Source organism: Entelurus aequoreus, linkage group LG09, assembly GCF_033978785.1.
Source record: "Entelurus aequoreus isolate RoL-2023_Sb linkage group LG09, RoL_Eaeq_v1.1, whole genome shotgun sequence".
Taxonomy (NCBI): Eukaryota; Metazoa; Chordata; class Actinopteri; order Syngnathiformes; family Syngnathidae; genus Entelurus; species Entelurus aequoreus.
The window spans coordinates 14,208,844-14,231,247 of record NC_084739.1 but is presented as its reverse complement, the minus strand read 5'-3'; the positions used below and the strand labels follow the sequence as shown (position 1 = coordinate 14,231,247).

At 37.5% G+C, this 22,404-nt stretch overlaps 1 protein-coding gene across 4 annotated transcripts in view; it reads right to left on the bottom strand.

Annotated features, from left to right (window-relative positions):
- Window positions 1-22,404, bottom strand: part of LOC133657163 (prominin-1-A-like) — a 69,908-nt gene that overhangs the window by 19,187 nt on the left and 28,317 nt on the right. For 3 of the 4 annotated variants that reach the window (XM_062058145.1, XM_062058147.1, XM_062058146.1), the window contains 10 exons: window positions 22,141-22,205; window positions 19,299-19,492; window positions 19,104-19,224; window positions 10,634-10,697; window positions 10,459-10,551; window positions 7,780-7,958; window positions 3,142-3,213; window positions 822-876; window positions 602-761; window positions 351-503 (listed from right to left, as the gene is read on the bottom strand). In XM_062058145.1, the coding sequence (XP_061914129.1) occupies window positions 351-503; window positions 602-761; window positions 822-876; window positions 3,142-3,213; window positions 7,780-7,958; window positions 10,459-10,551; window positions 10,634-10,697; window positions 19,104-19,224; window positions 19,299-19,492; window positions 22,141-22,205 (1,156 nt within the window). The remainder of the gene's footprint in view (window positions 1-350; window positions 504-601; window positions 762-821; window positions 877-3,141; window positions 3,214-7,779; window positions 7,959-10,458; window positions 10,552-10,633; window positions 10,698-19,103; window positions 19,225-19,298; window positions 19,493-22,140; window positions 22,206-22,404) is intronic. The other variant, XM_062058148.1, reaches the window with a different exon arrangement.

Here is a 22,404-nt window from a genome sequence, read left to right as displayed (position 1 = left end):
TTGAAACTGTAACGACCTGCTGGTGGTAATGTTTAATGTCCATGTGGACCTACGCAGACAAACGTGTGTACACAGGAGGTAAAACCTGTTGGAATTGTGCCCTTGTTTGTTATCGTAAGATTGGTAATAAAAGTTAAAAACGGTGTCGGACGTTGTGTAATTTTTTTCTGAGGACTGAAATATATTATAGTACTTTAATTTGTTTTCAAGTAGAATAAACAAACTTATTTTGAAGGTGTGGCGGTAATAAAAATGCCGTGGCGGTCTGCCACATTCAATTACATTAACGGGAAACCCTGGGTAATATATCACTTATTAGGTAACACTAAATGAAAGAGACCAGCACTCACATAATAAGGATTTTTCCGGCACTGTCAGCCATGCAAGAACGCTCCAATGGATCCACCTTCTGTTTCAAACCAAGAGGGCCCAGGACGAGAGCCAGGATGTTAGACAAGATCAGCAGGAACACCAGTAAGCACAGGACTAGAGACACCCCCCATCTGAAGAAGAAATAACCACATGAATGATTGATCTGTCTGCTTCTTCTTTCACGTGATCAATGCCAACAGGTGGACCTGAATGAAATCTTAATTGTTACCTGATATCCTCTGCTTTCTCAAGCTGCCCCATGAACCAGCTGATAGTTGTCTGCAGTTTATCCAAAGGAAGAGCTTGAGTCAACTGCTCTAGCTTGGGAATAATCTGTTTTTTTAACTCGGACACCTTGTTTTTGACCTGACTCACTGGCTGCTTGAGGGCTGAAGACACACAAAATAATTTCAATATGACGAATATCAGAGAAGGTCAAGGTCACTCACCCGTTAGCTTGTCTGCACTACCGGTGCTGATTTCGTTCTGGATTGTGCTCTCCATCTACAAACAGATGGTTATCTTTGTGGGTGTTGTGTCGGCTTAGACCAGGGGTCCCCAAACTTTTTGACCTGGGGGCCGCATTGGTTTAAAAACATTTGGCCAAGGGCCAGGCTGTATATATATATATTATGTATATCATATATATATATATATATATACACTACCGTTCAAAAGTTTGGGGTCACATTGAAATGTCCTTATTTTTGAAGGAAAAGCACTGTACTTTTCAATGAAGATAACTTTAAACTAGTCTTAACTTTAAAGAAATACACTCTATACATTGCTAATGTGGTAAATGACTATTCTAGCTGCAAATGTCTGGTTTTTGGTGCAATATCTACATAGGTGTATAGAGGCCCATTTCCAGCAACTATCACTCCAGTGTTCTAATGGTACAATGTGTTTGCTCATTGGCTCAGAAGGCTAACTGATGATTAGAAAACCCTTGTGCAATCATGTTCACACATCTGAAAACAGTTTAGCTCGTTACAGAAGCTACAAAACTGACCTTCCTTTGAGCAGATTGAGTTTCTGGAGCATCACATTTGTGGGGTCAATTAAACGCTCAAAATGGCCAGAAAAAGAGAACTTTCATCTGAAACTCGACAGTCTATTCTTGTTCTTAGAAATGAAGGCAATTCCACAAAATTGTTTGGGTGACCCCAAACTTTTGAACGGTAGTATATATATATATATATATATATATATATATATATATATATATATATATATATATATATATATATATATATATATATACAATATATATATATACAATATATATATATAATATATATTATGTATATTATATATATATATACATACTATACTGCATTTTCCTTACATTGAACAAAAAAAAGTCATATATCCACTGATGTTTAAAAACTCTACACTCTTGAGTCTATTTTACGTTTCCCCAACGATTTCGCCATTTTTTTCCCTCGTGCACTAGTTCCCTGAAAGAGCGTGCACTTGCCGCGCTCTAGCCCGACTTTGCGGCGCGAGCGTGATGACGTCACGTTATTAATGGGAACATTTATTTTTAGACACTATGATCTGCTTGAGCAGCTAGGAGACCCAGTAACAAGCGGTAGAAAATGGATTGATGGATGGGCGAAAAAGATAAAAAATAGACCATTCATCGGCAGTGCGCTTTATAATCCAGTGCGCCCTATGGTCCGGAAAATACAGTAAACAAGGTGTTTACAGTAAGGTCACCTAGCAGTGATTCATATGCATTGCTAGAAGAATTAAGTGTAGAACATGACTCATATAGTTGTTTTTGCTGGCATGTAATGTTAAAGAAACTGTGTTCAACATAGCGTTAATGTGGTAAAAATGCATGTGTAATTACTATTTATGCGTATTGCTCATAATGTACTGAGGAGTCACACACACAAAAGCCGCTGCCTGACCAGGGCTCAGAAAATCTGCAGAGACTCCTCCCACCCCCACCAAGGACTGTTTTCACTGCTGGACTCTAGAAAGAGGTTCCGCAGCCTCCTTAGCAGAACCTCCAGGTTCTGTAACAGCTTCTTCCATCAGGCCATAAGACTCTTGAACGCATTAAAATAATCCCCTCAATTCCCCCCAAAAATGGATTAACTTGCTGGAATATAATGACAATATATTAACATACATCCATAAACGTGGATGCATATGCAAAAGTGCAATATATTTATCTGTACTGTAATCTATTTATTTATAGCTGCACCTTATTGCTTTTTTATCCTGCACTACCATGAGCTAATGCAACAAAATTTCGTTCTTATCTGTACTGTAAAGTTCAAATTTGAATGACAATAAAAAGGAAGTCTAAGTCTAAGGAGTCACACTCTGCTTGTTCTGTGGTTATCGTCACATGTATCATCCTTACTCCTTATGGTCGCATCATAAGGAGAAAAACTCACTTGTGGCGTTATCCTTCAGATTCATTACTACATTAAGAGAATGATATTGATGAATTCCAAACTGTACGGCATTTGAGAGTTTCTACTCTATTTACAAACAAAATTTAATTTAATTTAAGGACCCTGACAGATCAAAATTGATGTCTACGGAAAGCAGGATTTTTCTTTCTTTTGGTAAAATTGCCAAATTCCATGTTTAATGTTTGTTTGTTTGGAAGAAAGTTAGTATGTATACGTACAATCTTGTGCTGATCCATATTAGCATAAGCAGATGTCTGTACTTTGGGTAGGAGACTCTCCTCTGCACCATAAGTGATTAAAGTCAGCCTTTTTCTGATCACCTGATGGCATATACCTCATCAATTTTTGAGTTCAAGTCCATATCTTGACCCAATGAAGACTGGAAATCTTCAGTGGAAGGTAGAACCTGTGGAGATAAAATAGTGTAGGTATGTTGTACCTAACTCAAGTGGACAGAAGGAGGCAGCAAAGACGTGTTATATACTGTAATTTAACCCTACAGTTTTGACATTCCTCATGCTTTTAATTAGGTATGATGGGTTCAAGTCTGTATGTGTCAGAGTAGTGTCGGGGGAAACCGTAGGGACAAATGAAACACATCCTAAACACTGAGAATATTGTGTCAAGCTGTCATCAGTACGATAGCACTGACAGCAAAAGGCCTCCATATAAAGACACACATTTGTATTCATTTGTTTGTGTTCTTCTAATGTAGAGGTTCTTAAACTTTTGACCTGGAGGCCCAACTTTTCCGCTACAGAGGCTATAACTCAAATATCAACACTGGATTAGTAATCTTACTTTTGATTTTAATTGTGTTTAATAATTATATCTAAATTACTTATAGTTCAAAAGGTTAACAACCTTGTCAAAAGATATGAAAGCATGTGTTAATCACAAATGTCATATTAAAAATAAGTGCTACCAACTTAATTTGTGTCTTTATTACAAAAGTTTTATTCTTGACACAGAATGTTTTGCATTTGAATTTTGTGAACTGAATACCAATTATGCTGACAATTTCATTGGAAAAAAATCAGTGTATAAAAATTCAGTGTAAAAAAAATAATTGTTAAAATATTCAGTGTATAAAAATTCAGTGCAAAAAAAATTCAGTGTAGAAAAATTTGCTGCTTCAAAAACCAAGACTCACTTCCGGTAAAGTAAGACTGAAGTAGTGTTGTCCCGATACCAATATTTTGGTACCGGTACCAAAATGGATTTCGATACTTTTCGGTACTTTTATAAATAAAGGGGACCACAAAAATTGCATTATTAGCTTTATTTAAACAAAAAATCTTACGGTACAATAAACATATGTTTCTTATTGCAATTCTGTCCTTAAATAAAATAGTGAACATACAAGACAACTTGTCTTTTAGTAGTAAGTAAGCAAACAAAGGCTCCCAATTTAGCTGCTGACATATGCAGTAACATATTGTGTCATTTTTCATTCTATTATTTTGTCAACATTATTAAGGACAAGTGGTAGAAAATTAATTATTAATCTACTTGTTCATTTACTGTTAATATCTGCTTACTTTCTCTTGTATTCATGTTCTATCTACACTTCTGTTAAAATGTAATAATCACTTATTCTTCTGTTGTTTGGATGCTTTACATTAGTTTTGGATGATACCACCAATTTAGGTATCAATCCGATACCAAGTCGTTACAGGATCATACGTCGGTCATATTCAACCTACTCAATGGCCTAGTGGTTAGTGTCCGCCCTGAGATCGGTAGGTTGTGAGTTCAAACCCCGGCCGGGTCATACCAAAGACTATAAAAATGGGACCCATTACCTCCCTGCTTGGCACTCAGCATCAAGGGTTGGAATTGGGGGTTAAATCACCAAAAAAAATATTCTCGGGCGTGGCTACGCTGCTGCCCACTGCTCCCCTCACCTCCCAGGGGGTGATCAAGGGGATGGATCAAATGCAGAGGACAAATTTCACCACACCTAGTGTGTGTGTGACAATCATTGGTACTTTAACTTTAACTTTAACTTCAAAGTCTTCATGTGTCCAGGGACATATTTCCTGAGTTTATAAACATAATATAAATTTTTTTCAAACGAAAGATTTTGTAATGCTAAAAAATATCGATGTAATCATAGTAGTATTGACGAGATACGCTCTTGTACTTGGTATCATTACAGTGGATGTTAGGTGTAGATCCACCAATGGCGTTTGATTACATTGTGAGCTACGGTGTGTAGTGAAGCATGTTTATTTATATTATATAGCTCTTTATTTGTCGCCATTGAGGCAAGGATTAGTGATTTAGAAGTAGCTACAACACTGCAGACTGACTTTAGCCGCTAGCTAGCTAGCCATGTCTTAAAGCACCGCTTCCTGTGGGCGTTTCAGTGTTATAACTTCACCTTTATCGTTAGTTTTTAAGCCGAAATGCGTCCGTTCTCCCTTTTCTGTCTACACACTGTGTCGGCTTGTAAGTACTCCGTGCTTGTGTGCTGAGGACATGCTCCTCTGCTCGTAAACCAGCAATGACACGACATGACGACTAACTGATTCATTAGTATCTCGTTTCTATACTAATAACCGGTATATTGTACAACCCTAGACTGAAGCAATCAATCCTGTCTCAGAACCAGCCAATGAGGTGTCAGGTTTGAAGTCACGTGACATGGGTCTCGCAAAACAGCATCAAAAAGGCAGTTAACTGTGCTACCTGGGCATAATACAACATAATGAACATTTCAATGCGGCCCACTAAATATTGTCAAACTATAACAATGATTGCACTGGGTAGAATCCGCACTTTTGAGTGACATATGGTTTCAAGGTCAGTGGCCTAGTGGTTAGAGTGTCCGCCCTGAGATCGGTAGGTTGTGAGTTCAAACCCCGGCCGAGTCATACCAAAGACTATAAAAATGGGACCCATTACCTCCCTGCTCGGCACTCAGCATCAAGGGTTGGAATTGGGGGTTAAATCACCAAAATGATTCCCGGGCGTGGCCACCGATGCTGCTCACTGCTCCCCTCACCCAGGGGGTGATCAAGGGGGATGGGTCAAATGCAGAGAATAATTTCGCCACACCTAGTGTGTGTGTGACAATCATTGGTACTTCAACTTCAAGGTCATATGCAGCTAAACTGACTGTGATACACAATGTGACAGGCAGATGGTGCTGGATTGTGATTTTCCGGTAAACGTAAGCGAAGAAGACATGTTTGGATGCATTCATAGAGGGAGGATTAAATGTTTGAGCGCAAGCTCGATGTTCACAAGACAAAGTTTGGTCATTAATAGATAACACCTCATTGACTCCTCATTGGCTGCTTCTGATACAGGATCGATTGCTTCTGTCTTAATTTACCGGAAGTGAGTCTTGCATTTTGCAGCAGCAGTTTTTTTACACAAAAATGTTATACACTGAATTTTTATACATTGAATTTGTTTACAGTGTGTTTATATACACTGAATTTATTTACACTGGATTTCTTTACACTGAATTTTTATACACTGAATTTTTAAACACTCAATTTATTTTCAATGAAATTGTCAGCATGCTTTGATGTAAAAAAAAAGAAGTATGTTCGCACAATTGAAACGCAAAAAATTAAGTTACATAAATTCAGTGTAAAAAAAAAAAAAGCTTTTGTAATAAAGACACAAAATAACCTCCATACCAACCACATATACTGCATTAAAAGGGGCAATTAAATAACTGATGAAACATAAATCAACATACAATTATGTAGTGCTGAAATACCATATTTTTCAGATTATAAATTGCAGTTTTTTTCATAGTTTGGCCGGGGGTGCGATTTATACTCCGGAGTGACTTATGTGTGAAATTATTAACACATTACCGTAAAATATCAAATATTATTATTTATCTCATTCCCATAAGAGACGAGGCGAATGTCAGCAATCGTCACACACACGTCAGCAATCATCACACACACGTCAACCAATAAAAATTTGGCGGGGGCGGGTCATGGCCAAAGTGCATTGTGCGTCATGGCAGAAGCGCATTGTGGGTCATGGGATGCTACCTGCTACTACGTCCGTAGCTATAAAAATGGATCATTTCAACATTGGCGGTAACTTATAAAAACTGAGAAGGGCTGAACAAAAATGGCACCGAAAAGGAAATCATATACTGCAGGTTACAAGCTGGACGTAGTGAAATATGCAGCAGAAAACGGCAAGAGGAAGCGGCGCATACCTTTGGAGTTGGCAGAGTTGGCAGAGTTGTTTAGAAGCGACACCGAGGAAGATTTCATGGGATTTAGCGATTAGGAGTGACAGATTGTTTGGTAAACGTATAGCATGTTCTATATGTTATAGTTATTTGAATGACTCTTACCATAATATGTTACGTTAACATACCAGGCACGTTCTCAGTTGGTTATTTATGCCTCATGTAACGTACACTTATTCAGCCTGTTGTTCACTATTCTTTATTTATTTGAAATTGCCTTTCAAATGTCTATTCTTGGTGTTGGGTTTTATCAAATAAATTTCCCCAAAAAATGCGACTTATACTCCAGTGCGACTTATATATGTTTTTTTCCTTCTTTATTATGCATTTTCGGCCGGTGCGACGTATATTCCGGAGCGATTTATAATCCGAAAAATACGGTAAACTAAATTAATAATAAATCATAATAACATATATGTTTCTTAACTAAACTGTCGATAAAGTGAAAATACAGCTTCACCACTTTGGTTGTCATTTTCGCGTTTTAGAAACTTTTGTAAGACTTTAGCTCCAGACTTCTTCTGTTTGTTTGTTAATGTAATTACTGCCACTAGTGGTGGAAAAGTGTATTACAAATGAGTACAGCTGCGGCCAATGCAAACCGTAGCTGAGAAACAGATATTATTTAGCAGCCCCCTAGGGGGCGCTCGCGGCCCAACTATCGCCAGTTAATCCAGTTAAAAATACAAACATACATGATTTGAAACAAACTGGCCGCAGATTTCTCCTCCAACTTACAGGGATGTTGGTGTTGATGACATTCACTTTCTTTTCCAGCTCATTGCAGTTTTGACACACAGGGTCTGAAAGTGTGGTTTGGATACTTTGTGCGGCTTCTTTCATGTCTTCCTCGAGCTTCTCCATGCTGCTTTGCAGCTTGTTCAGGCTTTCCAGCTGATTTTGCATATTCTTCATCTCTAAAGATAAACATGACAACAATATCAGCAAGATTTTCGTGGCCGTTTAACATCATTACATTGCGCCACGTTGATAACACACCTGCTCAAATACACGTTCACCCAACATACTGATTGATTGGATTGATATATATTATATATTTCATGTGATATATCATGAAAAAGTCCATAAGATTATTCCCAGCAGAGTATACTTGAAATAGAAACATCTACAACAGGGCTATTCAACTGGCTGCCCGGGAATGACACCAGACCAAGTTGAGTTTAAAAAAAAAAGTGAGATAAAACATTTTTGCAGCAGATTCCTAGAGTGCTGTCATATAGATCAGTGGTCCCCAACCTTTTTGTGGCTGCGGACCGGTCAACGCTTGAAAATTAGTCCCACGGACCGGGGGGGGGGGGATTTTTTTTTTTTTTTTCATAAAAAAATACAATCATGTGTGCTGTATCCCTGCAGACTGTATTGATCTATATTGATATATAATGTATATATTGTGTTTTTTATGTTGATTTAATTTTTTTTTTAAATAAAATAAAAATATATATATATTTTTGCAAAACAGTAGAGCGCTCCTGTTGAATACACTGTCAAAATGACTTTAGATTTTACAGTAAAAATAAACTTGTAGCTCACTTGCCAGAATTGTACTGTAAACATGACAGTGGTACCATTGTTTTCAATATACAGTAATGCACTGTAAGAAAAAATTAAAAGACTGAATTTTACATGAAAAAACGGGCAGCTCAGTCGTCAGAATTTTAGCGCTGAAAAATAACAGTGGTATCGTATTTTAATTTATTTGGTGAAAGTAAATAGACTAAAAATCAAATGTCAATTGAAGAGGATGCTGGTTTTCAGGTATGTACAACATGGAAATAAATGAAAAACTTTACATTTTGGAAATGTGGCCCCCAAAACAATGTAGATTAATATCCCTGATCGACAGTTTATAATCACTGAGTGATGAATCTGTGTGGTCATTACTACCATTGAGGACACTGTGGTCGCGTCATTTTTTCTAAGTGACAAAAAGATGATATAACTGACTGCAAATGTACATCATGCTGTAGATCATCCTCTCTCATTATACGATCTATGGTCATGCACAGCCCGCTACAACTCCAACAATGAAGTCCACTTTTACTTAGAAATCATGCGATTAGAAATCTGCTGTCAACATAACATCAACATTAAATCATACTGATGTAACTAATGTTGGTTTCACCTGAATGAAATTGATGTGAAGCGCCGTTGGTTTAACAACGTTGTCGTGTCAGTCAGGTGTCGCCCCGCCCTCTATGCAGAACACGTAGCCCTAGCGCTTTGCGATCAGTATTGTTATATTGAATATAAAATGTTATCCCAAACCTTATCATATCAATAAAAAATTTGTTCGATAAGCTTTTTTTTTTTCTTCGTCGTCGGAAGAAACTGGAAATTGTGAAGCAATGTTGGTTGCAGAACAAAGGCACTCGTTCTCTGGTAACTGAGCAACACAGGAAGTGATCACTGATCAGTGGGAGTGACAGTATCAACTATCACGTTTAGTGTCGTCATCTTGTTATGTTGTCGTTAATTCTTGAGTGAAAAGAGCCAAGAAATTGTCGACAGTATGGCAATTTTTGGGACTTTCTAAAACGGACCGTAGTCAGACCAATTTGGTCTGTAAATTATGCAAGGCGCTCGTCCCCTCCAAAACCGGAAATACCACACTACCTTAACAGCGCTTACCCTTTAGAGCACAGCCGTAACTTCCTGTCACACTTTATTAAGCATTTCTCACGTATTCCTTATTTTTTAACCTTAATTTCAGGAGGTTATTGATAAGTGTTCAAGTTTATTTTAGAATTGTGTTTACATTGATAGTTTGAGTGTTTTCCATGGTTGTGAGTAAGGTTACTTGTTAAATTAAAATTTCTACATTTAATATATTTTTCTTCTGGTCTTTCTTCTTGATAGGTCATAAAAATAACAATAATTATCGATATTGACTGATATAAAACACTTCTAACGTGATACAATTTTCAGCCATATCGCTCAGCTCTAAGTTAGTCTATCAGCTATCAGTCAGTGACAAATGTTATCATTTAAGTTTTCTTCAGTGAATAAGCTAACCTAGCATTATGTTGCTGTTAAAATGTGAGTGTATTGTTAGCACTGTAGCTCACATAGCTATGCTAGTGTTGCTAACGTTTGCTTCTTTCTGTCCCACTCCTTAATGTTATGTTGTTGTATGTGAACTATTATGTTGGACAAGTGAAGAGTTACAGTGCATATGTAACAAGTGGACAAAGTGCACAATAGCAATTTTTGGATCCCCCAGGCATGGAGGAACGCAGCTAGTTAGAATTAAAGCTACAGATACACCAGAAGGTGTTTTAGTAAAAATACTTTTACACTTTTTGGGCAACACACTGCTAATCCAGTGTTATGGAACCCTTTCAGACCTATTCAAAGTTGTTGAAACATAGTATGATATGAGACACAACTTCCAAATACCTTCATCCAGAACGCTGACTGACTTCATTACATCTTCCAGTTCGTTTTTTTTTACGCGATCCCAGATCTGCTGACCAAGCTTGTTTCCAAAATCTGGAAATCAACACATATTAGTAGACATCATTAAAACATAAACAAAAGCAAGAACATAGATGACATGTTTTCTTACTGTTACCATTTATTTGGTTTTCAAAGTTTTCTATAATCCTGTTGCCTTCCTCGAAAATGTACTGGGCATCCTGGGGGACATGATGAAAATTCTTGTATAATTATTTGAAATTCATATATTGGGTCAAAGCAGTTTTTGGCTGAGAAAAAAAGGGAACACATTTGTGTGTTTTGAGATAAGAGTATCGAGCCTGCAGAGAATCTGATCATTCCGGTTGGGTGGGATTAAAAAGTTTGTTTGCATTACACACAAAAAGTTGTGGTCTCTCGGAAGATGGATGAATCGTAAACAAGACACTAGGGTTTGAAACGCCACAGCAATGAATCAGTGCTGATAACCTAACCTGACCTCTGTGCTTTATTTTCAATGGCCAACACACCACCATGCTTATCCTCTATAAATAAATAAAAGCATGTAAAAGACCTCAGACCTCTGCCAAGTCCTAGTTTTAAAGGATGTCTTTCTTACATTTGGACAATTATATGATCTGTTTGGTCATTTAAAAGTTGGAATGCGCAAGGTGGGATTTAAAATTGCCGTTCATATTTGGACTAACCAGGAAGAAACATTATTCTGTTTAAAAAGTACTCTAAAGTTGTGGTCAAAGGTCCTCATTAGAGATGTCCGATAATATCGGCCTGCCGATATTATCGGCCGATATATGCGTTAAAATGTAATATCTGAAATTATCGGTATCGTTTTTTTTATTATCGGTATCGTTTTTTTTTTTTGTTTGTTTTTTTTAATTAAATCAACATAAAAAACACAAGATACACTTACAATTAGTGCACCAACCCAAAAAACCTCCCTCCCCCATTTACACTCATTCACACAAAAGGGTTGTTTCTTTCTGTTATTAATATTCTGGTTCCTACATTATATATCAATATATATCAATACAGTCTGCAAGGGATACACACATGATTGTGCGTGCTGCTGGTCCACTAATAGTACTAACCTTTAACAGTTAATTTTACTAATTTTCATTCATTACTAGTTTCTATGTAACTGTTTTTATATTGTTGTACTTTATTTTTTATTCAAGAAAATGTTTTTAATTTATTTATCTTATTTTACTAATTTTTTTTAAAAAGTACCTTATCTTCACCATACCTGGTTGTCCAAATTTGGCATAATAATGTGTTAATTCCACGACTGCATATATCGGTTGATATCGGTTGATATTGGTATCGGTTGATATCGGTATCGGTTGATATCGGTATCGGTAATTAAAGAGTTGGACAATATCGGAATATCGGATATCGGCAAAAAGCCATTATCGGACATCCCTAGTCCTCATATAATCTGATATCCTCATCTAGTTAACGGTCATGTAGTATCATGTACTCATCTTGTTGTGTGTCATCATGAAGCCCCATGTTCAACTCATCTACTGTTATATAGTCTCATGGTCTCTTCTACTGTAGTCTACTGTCCTAATGTAGTCTCATCTTTTCATCCATTGTACTGATTTCATCTCATTAAATGTATTCATGTAGTCTCATATCCTCATCTAGTCAACTGTCATGTAGTGTCATGTAGTATCATGTACTCATCTTGTTGTGTGTCATCATGAAGCCCCATGTTCAAATCATCTGTTATATAGTCTCATGTCCTCTTCTACTGTAGTCTACTGTCCTAATGTAGTCTCATCTTTTCATCCATTGTACTGTGTTCATCTCATTAAATTTCTTCACGTAGTCTCATATTCCTCATCTAGTCAACTGTCATGTAGTATCATGTACTCATCTTGTTGTGTGTCATCATGAAGCCCCATGTTCAACTCATCTACTGTTATATAGTCTCATGTCCTCGTCTATTGTAGTCTACTGTCCTAATGTAGTCTCGTCTCTTCATCTATTGTACTGTTCTCATCTCATTCAATTTCTTAATGTAGTCTCATATTTTCATCGAGTCAACTAATATGTAGTATCATGTATTCATCTCGTCATGTGTCATCATGAAGCCCCATATTCTCAACACATTCACTGCCCTCATATAACCTGGTGTCCTCATCTGGTCACCAGCACTCATGTCTTCATCTAGTCAACTGTCATGTCGTATCATGCACTCATCTTATTGTGTGTCATCATGAAGCCCCATGTTCAACTCATCTACTGTTATATAGTCTCATGTCCTCATCTATTGTAGTCTACTGTCCTAATGTAGTCTCGTCTCTTCATCTATTGTACTGTTCTTATCTCATTCAATTTCTCCATGAAGTCGCATATCCTCATCTAGTCAACGGACATGTAGTACCATGTACTCATCTTGCTGTGTCATCATGAAGCTCCATGTTCAACTCATCTACTGTTATATAGTCTCATGTCCTCATCTATTGTAGTCTACTGTCCTAATGTAGTCTCGTCTCTTCATCTATTGTACTGTTCTTATCTCATTCAATTTCTCCATGAAGTCGCATATCCTCATCTAGTCAACGGTCATGTAGTACCATGTACTCATCTTGCTGTGTCATCATGAAGCTCCATGTTCAACTCATCTACTGCTATATAGTCTCATGTCATCTTCTACTGTAGTATACTGTCCTCATGTAGTCTTGTCTCTTCATCCATTGTACTGTTCTTATCTCATTCAATTTCTTTATGTAGTCTCATATCCTCAACGAGTCAACTGTCATGTCATATCATGTACTCATCTTGTTGTGTGTCATCATGAAGCCCCATGTTCAACTCATCTACTCATCTCATGTCTTCATAGTCTACTGTCCTGTCCTAATGTCGTCTCATCTCCAACTAAGGTACTGTTCTCATCTAATTCAATTTCTTCATTTATTCTCATCCTCATCTAGTCAACTGACATGTAGCGTCATGTACTCATCTTTTCATGTGTCATCATGAAGCCCCATGTCCTCAACACATTTACTGTCATCTAGTCTGTTCTCATGTAGTCTCATGTCCGATCCCATTTACACACCTGATCAATCTTTATCATGTCGTCTCATGTCACTGTCCTGTCATTATTAAGTCTCATTTTGTTTACTGTCCTCCAGTAGTGGCAAGGCCTCAACTCAAAAAATGTCCCCATTTGGTCTCATGTCATCTCGTCAATTGTTATCCTGGAGTTTCGATTCCTCATCTGGTCCCCAATTAGTCCTCTTTCCTCATCTAGTCAAAGATGCTCATGTAGTCCCAAGTCCTAAACTATCACCATGTAGTTTAATTTAAATAAAATGCCCTCTTTATGTCGTCATCTGGTCAATTGTCACCCTTAAGTATTATGTCATCTAATCTAGTCGGCCATTTTGTCAAAAGTCATCCGGTCAGTTGTTTATTGAGGACAATGCACATCACAGATGCTGGCTTTTAAACTTTGCGCCTATAACAATCAGGATGGTTCTTTTCCTCTTTGTTCCGGAGAACAATTTGAAATGTGGACTCGTCAGACCACGGTACACTTTTCAACTTTGCATCAGTCCATTTTAGACGAGCTCGGGCCCAGTTAAGCCGGCGGTCTTTCTGGGTGTTGTTGATATATGGCTTTCGCTTTGCATAGTAGAGTTTTAACTTGCACTTACAGATGTAGCGACGAACTGTAGTTGTTGACAGTGGTTTTCTGAAGTGTTCCTGAGCCCATGTGGTGATATCCTTTACACACTGATGTCGCTTTTTGATGCAGTATCGCCTGAGGGATCAAAGGTCCGTAATATCATCGCTTACGTGCAGTGATTTCTCCAGATTCTCTGTACCTTTTGATGATATTACGGACCGTAGATGGTGAAATCCCTAAATTCCTTGCAATAGCTCGTTGAGAAATGTTCTTAAACTGTTCGACAATTTGCTCACGCATTTGTTCACAAAGTTGTGACCCTCAGAGGTGGGACCAAGTCATTGTTTTGCAAGTCATAAGTAAGTTTCAAGTCTTTGCCCTGAAGTCCCGAGTCAAGTCCCGAGTCAAGACAAGCAAGTCCCGAGTCAAGTCCAAAGTCAAGACTGGAAAGTCTCAAGTCAAGTCCCATGTCCTGCATTTTGAGTTTCGAGTCATTTCAAGTCCTTTTAACCACAGACTAATATATTTACACAGATTTTGTATGCTTTTAAAACGCTGTATTTATTTATTAAAAGTGCATTTGAAATTGCAGGGAAAAAATTGTGCTGACATTGCACTTTATAATAGCACTATTAACCAGTCATTTTAAACATTTAACTCATTCCTTTACAGAATAAACACATTTGAAAAAACAAGTGCAACTGTACTTATTTGCACAAAAGTGTTAACATTGTATTTCCATGGCATATTGCATTGTAACTAGTTCCACAGCAGTTTCTATCCTGTTCTTACCTTATCTCTTTGATCTCATCTCATACTGTATGTGTGTTGATGTGTGCGTACACATGAAAAACATAACAAATACAAACCCCGTTTCCATTTGACTTGAGAAATTGTGTTAGATGTAAATATAAACGGAATACAATGATTTGCAAATCCTTTTCAACCCATATTCAGTTGAATGCAGTACAAAGACAACATATTTGATGTTCAAACTCATAAACTTTATTTTTTTTTTGCAAATAATAATTAACTTAGAATTTCATGGCTGCAACACGTGCCAAAGTAGTTGGGAAAGGGCATGTTCACCACTGTGTGACAGGGCCTTTCCTTTTAACAACACTCAGTAAACGTTTGGGAATTGAAGAGACACATTTTTTAAGCTTCTCAGGTGGAATTCTTTCCCATTCTTGCTTGATGTACAGCTTAAGTTGTATACTTTTAGGCAAAGTATAAGACAATACTTTCTTAACAGTATAATTGTAACCAGGAATAAGTCTTCAAGTAACAATATTCAAATACTAACATTGTTGGGTAAGACAGAATTTGGTTTTATTCTGAATCCAGTGAAACAGATTGGTGGTTTTAGCTGCTATAAAGACTTTCAGGTGTTTATATATGTTTATGATTAAGTATTTGGCAGACGCTTTTATCCAAAGCGACATACATAAAAAATACAAATAAAACAATCACTGTAAACATTATCATTTAAGGGAAGAATGTAATACAAAATATCAATACAAAGTGTCAAGACAGAATAAACTCTCTGCTGCTGCAGCAACAGAGATACAGTCTATAGGTCCCTAAGATATATAGATATCTAATGTATTCATACATTGTTTATGTAGGATACACGCATGTATATATAACCTAATCATATTGTTTCTTGAACTTAAAAATAGCTGACCGTTTCTTTCCCCCTTCTCTGGTATTATATTCCCAGTTTTGATCTCAGACGTCTGGTCACTTATAGCATATAAGAATATTCTATTACTGTTAAGCAAACTATGAATAATAAAACACGCCAAAACATGTGTCCTTTATCATAGCTACACGTATGACAAAAAAGCGCATGAAAATCAATGGTATTCAGTGAGGTAAGATTAATTAAATGCGCTGACAGTTCATTGCTCCTGCCAAATGAATTGCACTGAGTGGAGCGGATCACCACTCCACGTCTTGTCAGCGCCAGTAGGCAGTAGCGGTCGATGCTGCGTCTACTTATAAGATGTCTATGGTTATAACGTTAGCAGTGAGTATACAGCCTCACTGATTTAACTACACAGCAAATAAAAGTTATGTTACTTAGCCAATAAACGTTAGCTTACATTCAAAACTTACCGTTCTTTGTGCAACTTCAAATGTCAAACGAAGTTAGAAGTTGTTGCGTCTCCGTCTGTAATCTTCCAACCGCATGTTTTGCATACTGCAATTTGTTTTTTGTTGACCAACTCGTAGTTTTAATACCCGAACGAAACTATACTTGGCATAATTTTTCCTCACTGGCGCGTTGTTTGACAGCGCTTCTTCGTTGGTTGTCCTGCAATTTGATTGGATGAATGCTGTGGGATGAAAACAACGTGTATCTAATTTAATTGGATGTTGTACTGACAGCACACACGCTGACAGACACACACGTACACAATGAAAGATACGGAGCGCTCCTGAATAACTTTTTAATCTTTGGGTTTTGGGGAAAGTAGCAAGTCTTGTCAAGTCAAAAGGCTCAAGTCCAAGTGAAGTCGCAAGTCATTGATGTTAAAGTCTAAGTCGAGTTGCAAGTCTCTTTACATTTTGTCAAGTCGAGTCTAGTCATCAAATTCATGACTCGAGTCCAAGTCATGTGACTCGAGTCTACACCTCTGGTGACCCTCGCCCCATCCTTGTTTGTGAATGACTGATCATTTCATGGAAGCTGCTTTTATACCCAATCATGGCACCCACCTGTTCCCAATTAGCCTGTTCACCTTTGGGATTAAGGCTGAAACGACGCGTCGACGTCATCGGTTACGTAAATATGTCGACGCCGTTTTTGTGCGTCGACGCGTCGCATATTTACGTCACACTACCGTCATGGCGGAGCGCAAAGCAGACTGTGCGAGCGAGGGGGAAAAAAATCACGCCAAAAGTGGTCAAAAGTGTGGGAGTATTTCAATACACGGCCTAATAATGTTGTTGTATGCACACTGTGTCGAGCGGAAATGGCCTATCATAGCAGCACAACGGCTATGAACGAACATTTGAAAAGAAAACCATCAACCATCAACTAGTCAATCGTCCGCGCGAGTATACGTTGTCATCATTACACAAAAACATGAATGTGTCATTTGTATCTGCTAGGGGTGTAACGGTACGTGTTTTGTATTGAACCGTTTCGGTACGGGGCTTTCGGTTCGGTACGGGGGTGTACCGAACGAGTTTCTAAGCTAAAGCTAACTTTAGCTGCTAAAGTGTTAACAAGCTGCTTCGCTCCTTCTGCGGCTGCCTCTGTCTCAGCACGCAACATTGTCCCACCCACACAACCATCTGATTGGTACACACAAAGCGTTATACAAAGCGTTACCAGCCAATCAGCAGTGCGTATTCAGAGCGCATGTAGTCAGCGCTTCAGCGTGGAGCAGATAGGTGTTTAGCAGGTGAGCATCGGGCAGCGGACTCTCCCCAAATGATAATAAACACCTCCCAGTCAACTACTAGTAACATCACTATGAGCCCGTTGACCTTCTAGAAACTTAAACTGCAGCTCAGCTCACTCGCAGTCCTGGCTTGAGGTGAAGGCTAATTACCTCTCAGTTCCAGCCACATCGACCCCTTCTGAGCGCCTATTTTCAGCTGCTGGGAATATTGTAAACAAGAAAAGAACCAGAGCATGTACACATGCTAACCTTTCTTCATTACAACTGTTAGTCACTCACTGGAATGAGTAGAATTGGTTATTGTGTACTGTGTTGGACTGGATGTTTATTTTGCACATTTTAAAAGCAATACTTAATGTTTACAGTGCTCCAGAATATTTAGATTGGCACTTTTTTGTATTGGATGTTTATCTTTATTTTTGCACATTTTAGCAAATAAGCAATACTTTCACTTTTGTTGAAATGTTTACACTGTTGTTACAGAATATTTCGTTTTGCACTTTTTTGTATTGGATGTTTATCTTTATTTTTGCACATTTTAAAGCAAAATAAGCAATACTTTTACTTTTGAAATGCTTATACTATTGCAGAATATTAAGATTTGCACTGGATGTTTACTTTTATATTTGCACATTAAAAAGCAAATAAGCTACTTTTAATTTTGTTAAATGTTAAAAGTTTTAAATGTTTACATTGTTACAGAATATTTTGTCATGCTGTTGTCAATGTTGACTGAGTGGCCATACTTCTTTTTTTTTGTAAATAAAAGCCATGCCTTTTGAAAAAACAGGCCTACATTTATTTTTTCATCTTCGTTTTAAATAAAAAAAAATAATCGGTAAAAGGAAAAATAATCTATAGATGAATCGAAAAAATAATCTATAGATTAACCGATTAATCGAAAAAAATAATCTATAGATTAATCGATAGAAAAATAATCGTTAGCTGCAGCCTTATTTGGGATGTTCCAAATAAGTGTTTGAAGAGCATTTCTCAACTTTCTCAGGCTTTTTTGCCACTTGTGCCAGCTTTTTTGAAACATGTTGCAGGCATCAAATTCCAAATGAGCTAACATTTGCAAAAAATAACGTTTCCAGTTCAAACGTTAAGTATCTTGTCTTTGCAGTCTATTCAATTGAATATAGGTTGAAAAGAATTTACAAATCATTGTATTCTGTTTTTATTTACGATTTACATGCCAACTTCACTGGTTTCGGGGTTTGTATACTTGAACTCATCTAGCCTACTGTCCTTGTGTATTCTCATGTCTAATGTCCTCTAATGTAGTCTCATGTCCTCATCTTGACAAATGTTCTTATAGTAACTGTTCTCACACAGTTAAATGTCCCCGCCTAGCCAATGGTATTCAAGTAGCTTCATTTAAACACAGTTGGATGCAGTGTAGTAGTGTCCCTCATACATGAAAGCTCTTGGGTCCCCAGCTCCCACCACAACACAAAAAACACATGAGCATTTGTAAAGGCAGCCTTTTTGATACAGCAGCCGTAATTGTGCAGGTGTCCCTAATGGAGTGATCACATCAAGTCTCCCACCTTAGGTATTGCACTGGTGAAGTTGTTGACGTTTTCTATGGTTTTCTCAAGCTTTGCCTGGCTCTGGTACACACTGGATTTAAGCATCTGGTTGCTGTTGAACATGCAGACGTTCCCAGCACTGCGATCACACAATTTCACATGACTCACAATATTGACAATTATCGTAATCATTTGTTAAAAAGAAACACTCACAATAAAAAGATTGTGGTGACGAGGATGCTGCAGGAGTAGATTGTTCTGCGACGGTGGAAGTCATGAGTGTCCTTTGGGTGCATATTGTTGCCACAATTGCAGCACACCAAAAATATGAATATTATAGGCATTAGAATGATGTAGACTATGCCGATAGCTGCGCACACCAGGAAGCCCGCCTCATATTTCAACACCTAAAGACATATAAACATAGAACATGTTAGTTAATGTACGTGTAGAATAGATTAGTTCGCAGCTTGCCATGATGGATTTTGTATTGTGGCTAAGTATGTTCATTACAGGGAGGTACAGTACTCAGGAGATGGCAGAAAGACTTATGGACACACATCAGCAGCCAAGCTATGCCGAATTAAATGGAGTGCTTACCCAAATCAACTGGAAACGTCCGCGGTCAGCTGGACCAAATGGACAACTGTCCATTTACTAAGTCAGTATATTATTGGTCATGATACATGCAGCACATCACCGTACAACTACAGTACATATGCCGTCGAGCTTGCTGTGTGCAAACAAAACCTGAAATAGTACTTTACAGATACTGTAATATTATTGTACATGTTTTTCAGTCAGTACAGATTGTTGTCTTGTCACATTGCAGGGTTTCCCACACATTCATTTATTTGTGGCGGCCCGCCACGAAAGAATTACGTCTGCCACAAATTTAAAAAAATAAATAAATAAATAAAATAAAAAAAAATTAAAAATTATAAAATTTAAAAAAATATTTTTTTTTGTTTTGTCCTCTCCAGCTTCTCAGGCAAATCATATAGTTGATGTAGATGCCCATATCGGCTGTTCAGATTTACTTTAAAAAAGAGAAGTGTAGGATACTTCTCTTGTTGCCTTATTTGTATTTGATTTTATTAAATGTATTTATATTAGAAACACAACATGTGTATATAACAAAGGGTGCAAAGTCTGCAGGCAGTAGGAAACACATGGTTAAGTGTAGGGAGTAAAACTGATGGCAGTCTAAAGTTCAAGATTTTTGGAGCTCTTTGTTCAATGGATCAGATGTTTGATGAAGCTCTGTGTCTATCTACCACCACTACTGTTTTCTGTTTATTTGTTACTGACTGTGGCAGGACACCTCTGCCTCTGTTTCACTTTATGTTGCTCGTAAATAATATGGTTGTAGTAGTAGGCTAAAGTTAAATTATTTAGTATGCACTAATTAAAGGGGCAGAGCTTTGAGACATTTTAGCTTTTATATTTTATAAGATATATTTTTTGTAAGAACCACAATTAATAAATGTATTTCAGTGAATAACTTATTGTTCAAATCTGTATATAAATATGTACATAAACTGTTGTAATTATATTGTAAAATGGATGGGTGGATAGATGGATGGACGTTTAAAACAAAACTGTTATTATTAATTAGTAAGTATACATTTTTTGAGCCTTTTTAGAGAAAATCAAATCATTGTAGTAAATTATGCAAATTATTCGATGATGTCATGGTGACCACGCCCATAGCCATGCCCCCAGCGCCCCAGGTATCTTGGCAGTTTATGGGAAACACTGCATTGTGTTGTGTTTTACAAACAGGTCCATTTAAATAATTTTTTTTTACTTTGCTTTTGTAGTAACACAGCACCAGATTGCAGTTAAAGAAAGAAGAACAAACCATTTGGCAGTGTTAACAGTCAAACTATTGGCAATCATAGCAGCACTACAATGGTTAGAAGAGTCACAGCTAAACAAGGTGGTGGTCTGCTCCCACTCAAGGTCAGCGTTAATCTCTATTCAATATTTTAGATCGCAAAGCAGCCAAGATCCAGTTAATGAAATACATTAAATATTGTTCAGGCTTGAGAGGGTGAATACCAGCGGAAGGGTCCTATGGGTTCTATCTCACACAGGCATAAAGGGCAATGAATTAGCAGATCAGCCGGCAAAGCAGACACTAACGCTAAAACAGTGCAAAAAGGTAGGTACCTTTCAGAAAGGCAGAGGCAAAATCAATCATTAAAGGAAATATTTTGAAAGAGTGGCACTTACACTGGGAAATAAGCAATACAGAACGCAGGAGCGGGAAGAACTGTAAGGGGGAGAACGAAAGAGGAAGACATTGCACCTCATAAACAAACACCCAACTGGACATGTGACAGCTGCAATGAGGTAGAGTCAGTGGAACAAACAAAAATTCATTATGGGACATACAGTAGAGAAAGGAGCAAACTAAGAGGAAGTTAGAATACATAGACAGAAGGAGATTACTTTTAAAGCGGTACTCAGCAGAAACCAGAAAATTTTAGTAAAGTTTATAGAAGAGACGGGTTTATGGAATAGAATTTAGTGTGGGAACATATATATGTACTTTAGGGAGAAGGGAGGGAACTCTGGTTCACACTCCTATACAATAGGTGGCGGTAATACACCTTTAACATTGAGTCACCCCTACCATACCATAAAAGAAGAAGAAAAAGTTAATTTTAAACCTCTCCAATACCATGAGCAAGACCAAGGGCTATTGTAGACCTGCTCAAGACAAGACAAGAATGGCGCTTTTTGAGAACATACCTACACAACAGTGTTTAAGTCATCTCATCTCATCTTTTATTCTACTGTTTTTGTCCCCTCATATAGTGTAATCCTCTCATTTAGTCAACTGTCCACCTGTAGTCTAGCCAACAACTCATGTAGGGTCATGTTTAAAACACTTGTATTCACTGAGGCCGCAGTATCATACTAAAATGGTAGATACTGTTAAATACTCTCGGGTTGCCAGTTTAAGGGATTAGTAGGAGAGAGCTGGTCAAGTTTTTTTCCAATGTTTAGTAGGAAATTAACAATTTTATGCAAAAATCAAACTCACTTGTTGGATGAACTCCTGATTTGACAGCACTTTGCTCCCATTTTTAATTGCGGTCAGGATCAGATCTAGACAAGAGAGTCAAATGGAAAAAATGGTGAAACTGCAGCATGGTTCAATGCACTTCAGTTATTTCAAACTCAATTGCAGCTTTTGAAAAGGGGGCGGGAATGTCTTTAAATGTGTTTTTGTGAAGGACTAGTACAATGTCTTCTGTACAAACTCTGCTTTTGAAACAAGAGTGAAAAACTTATGTTAATATATATA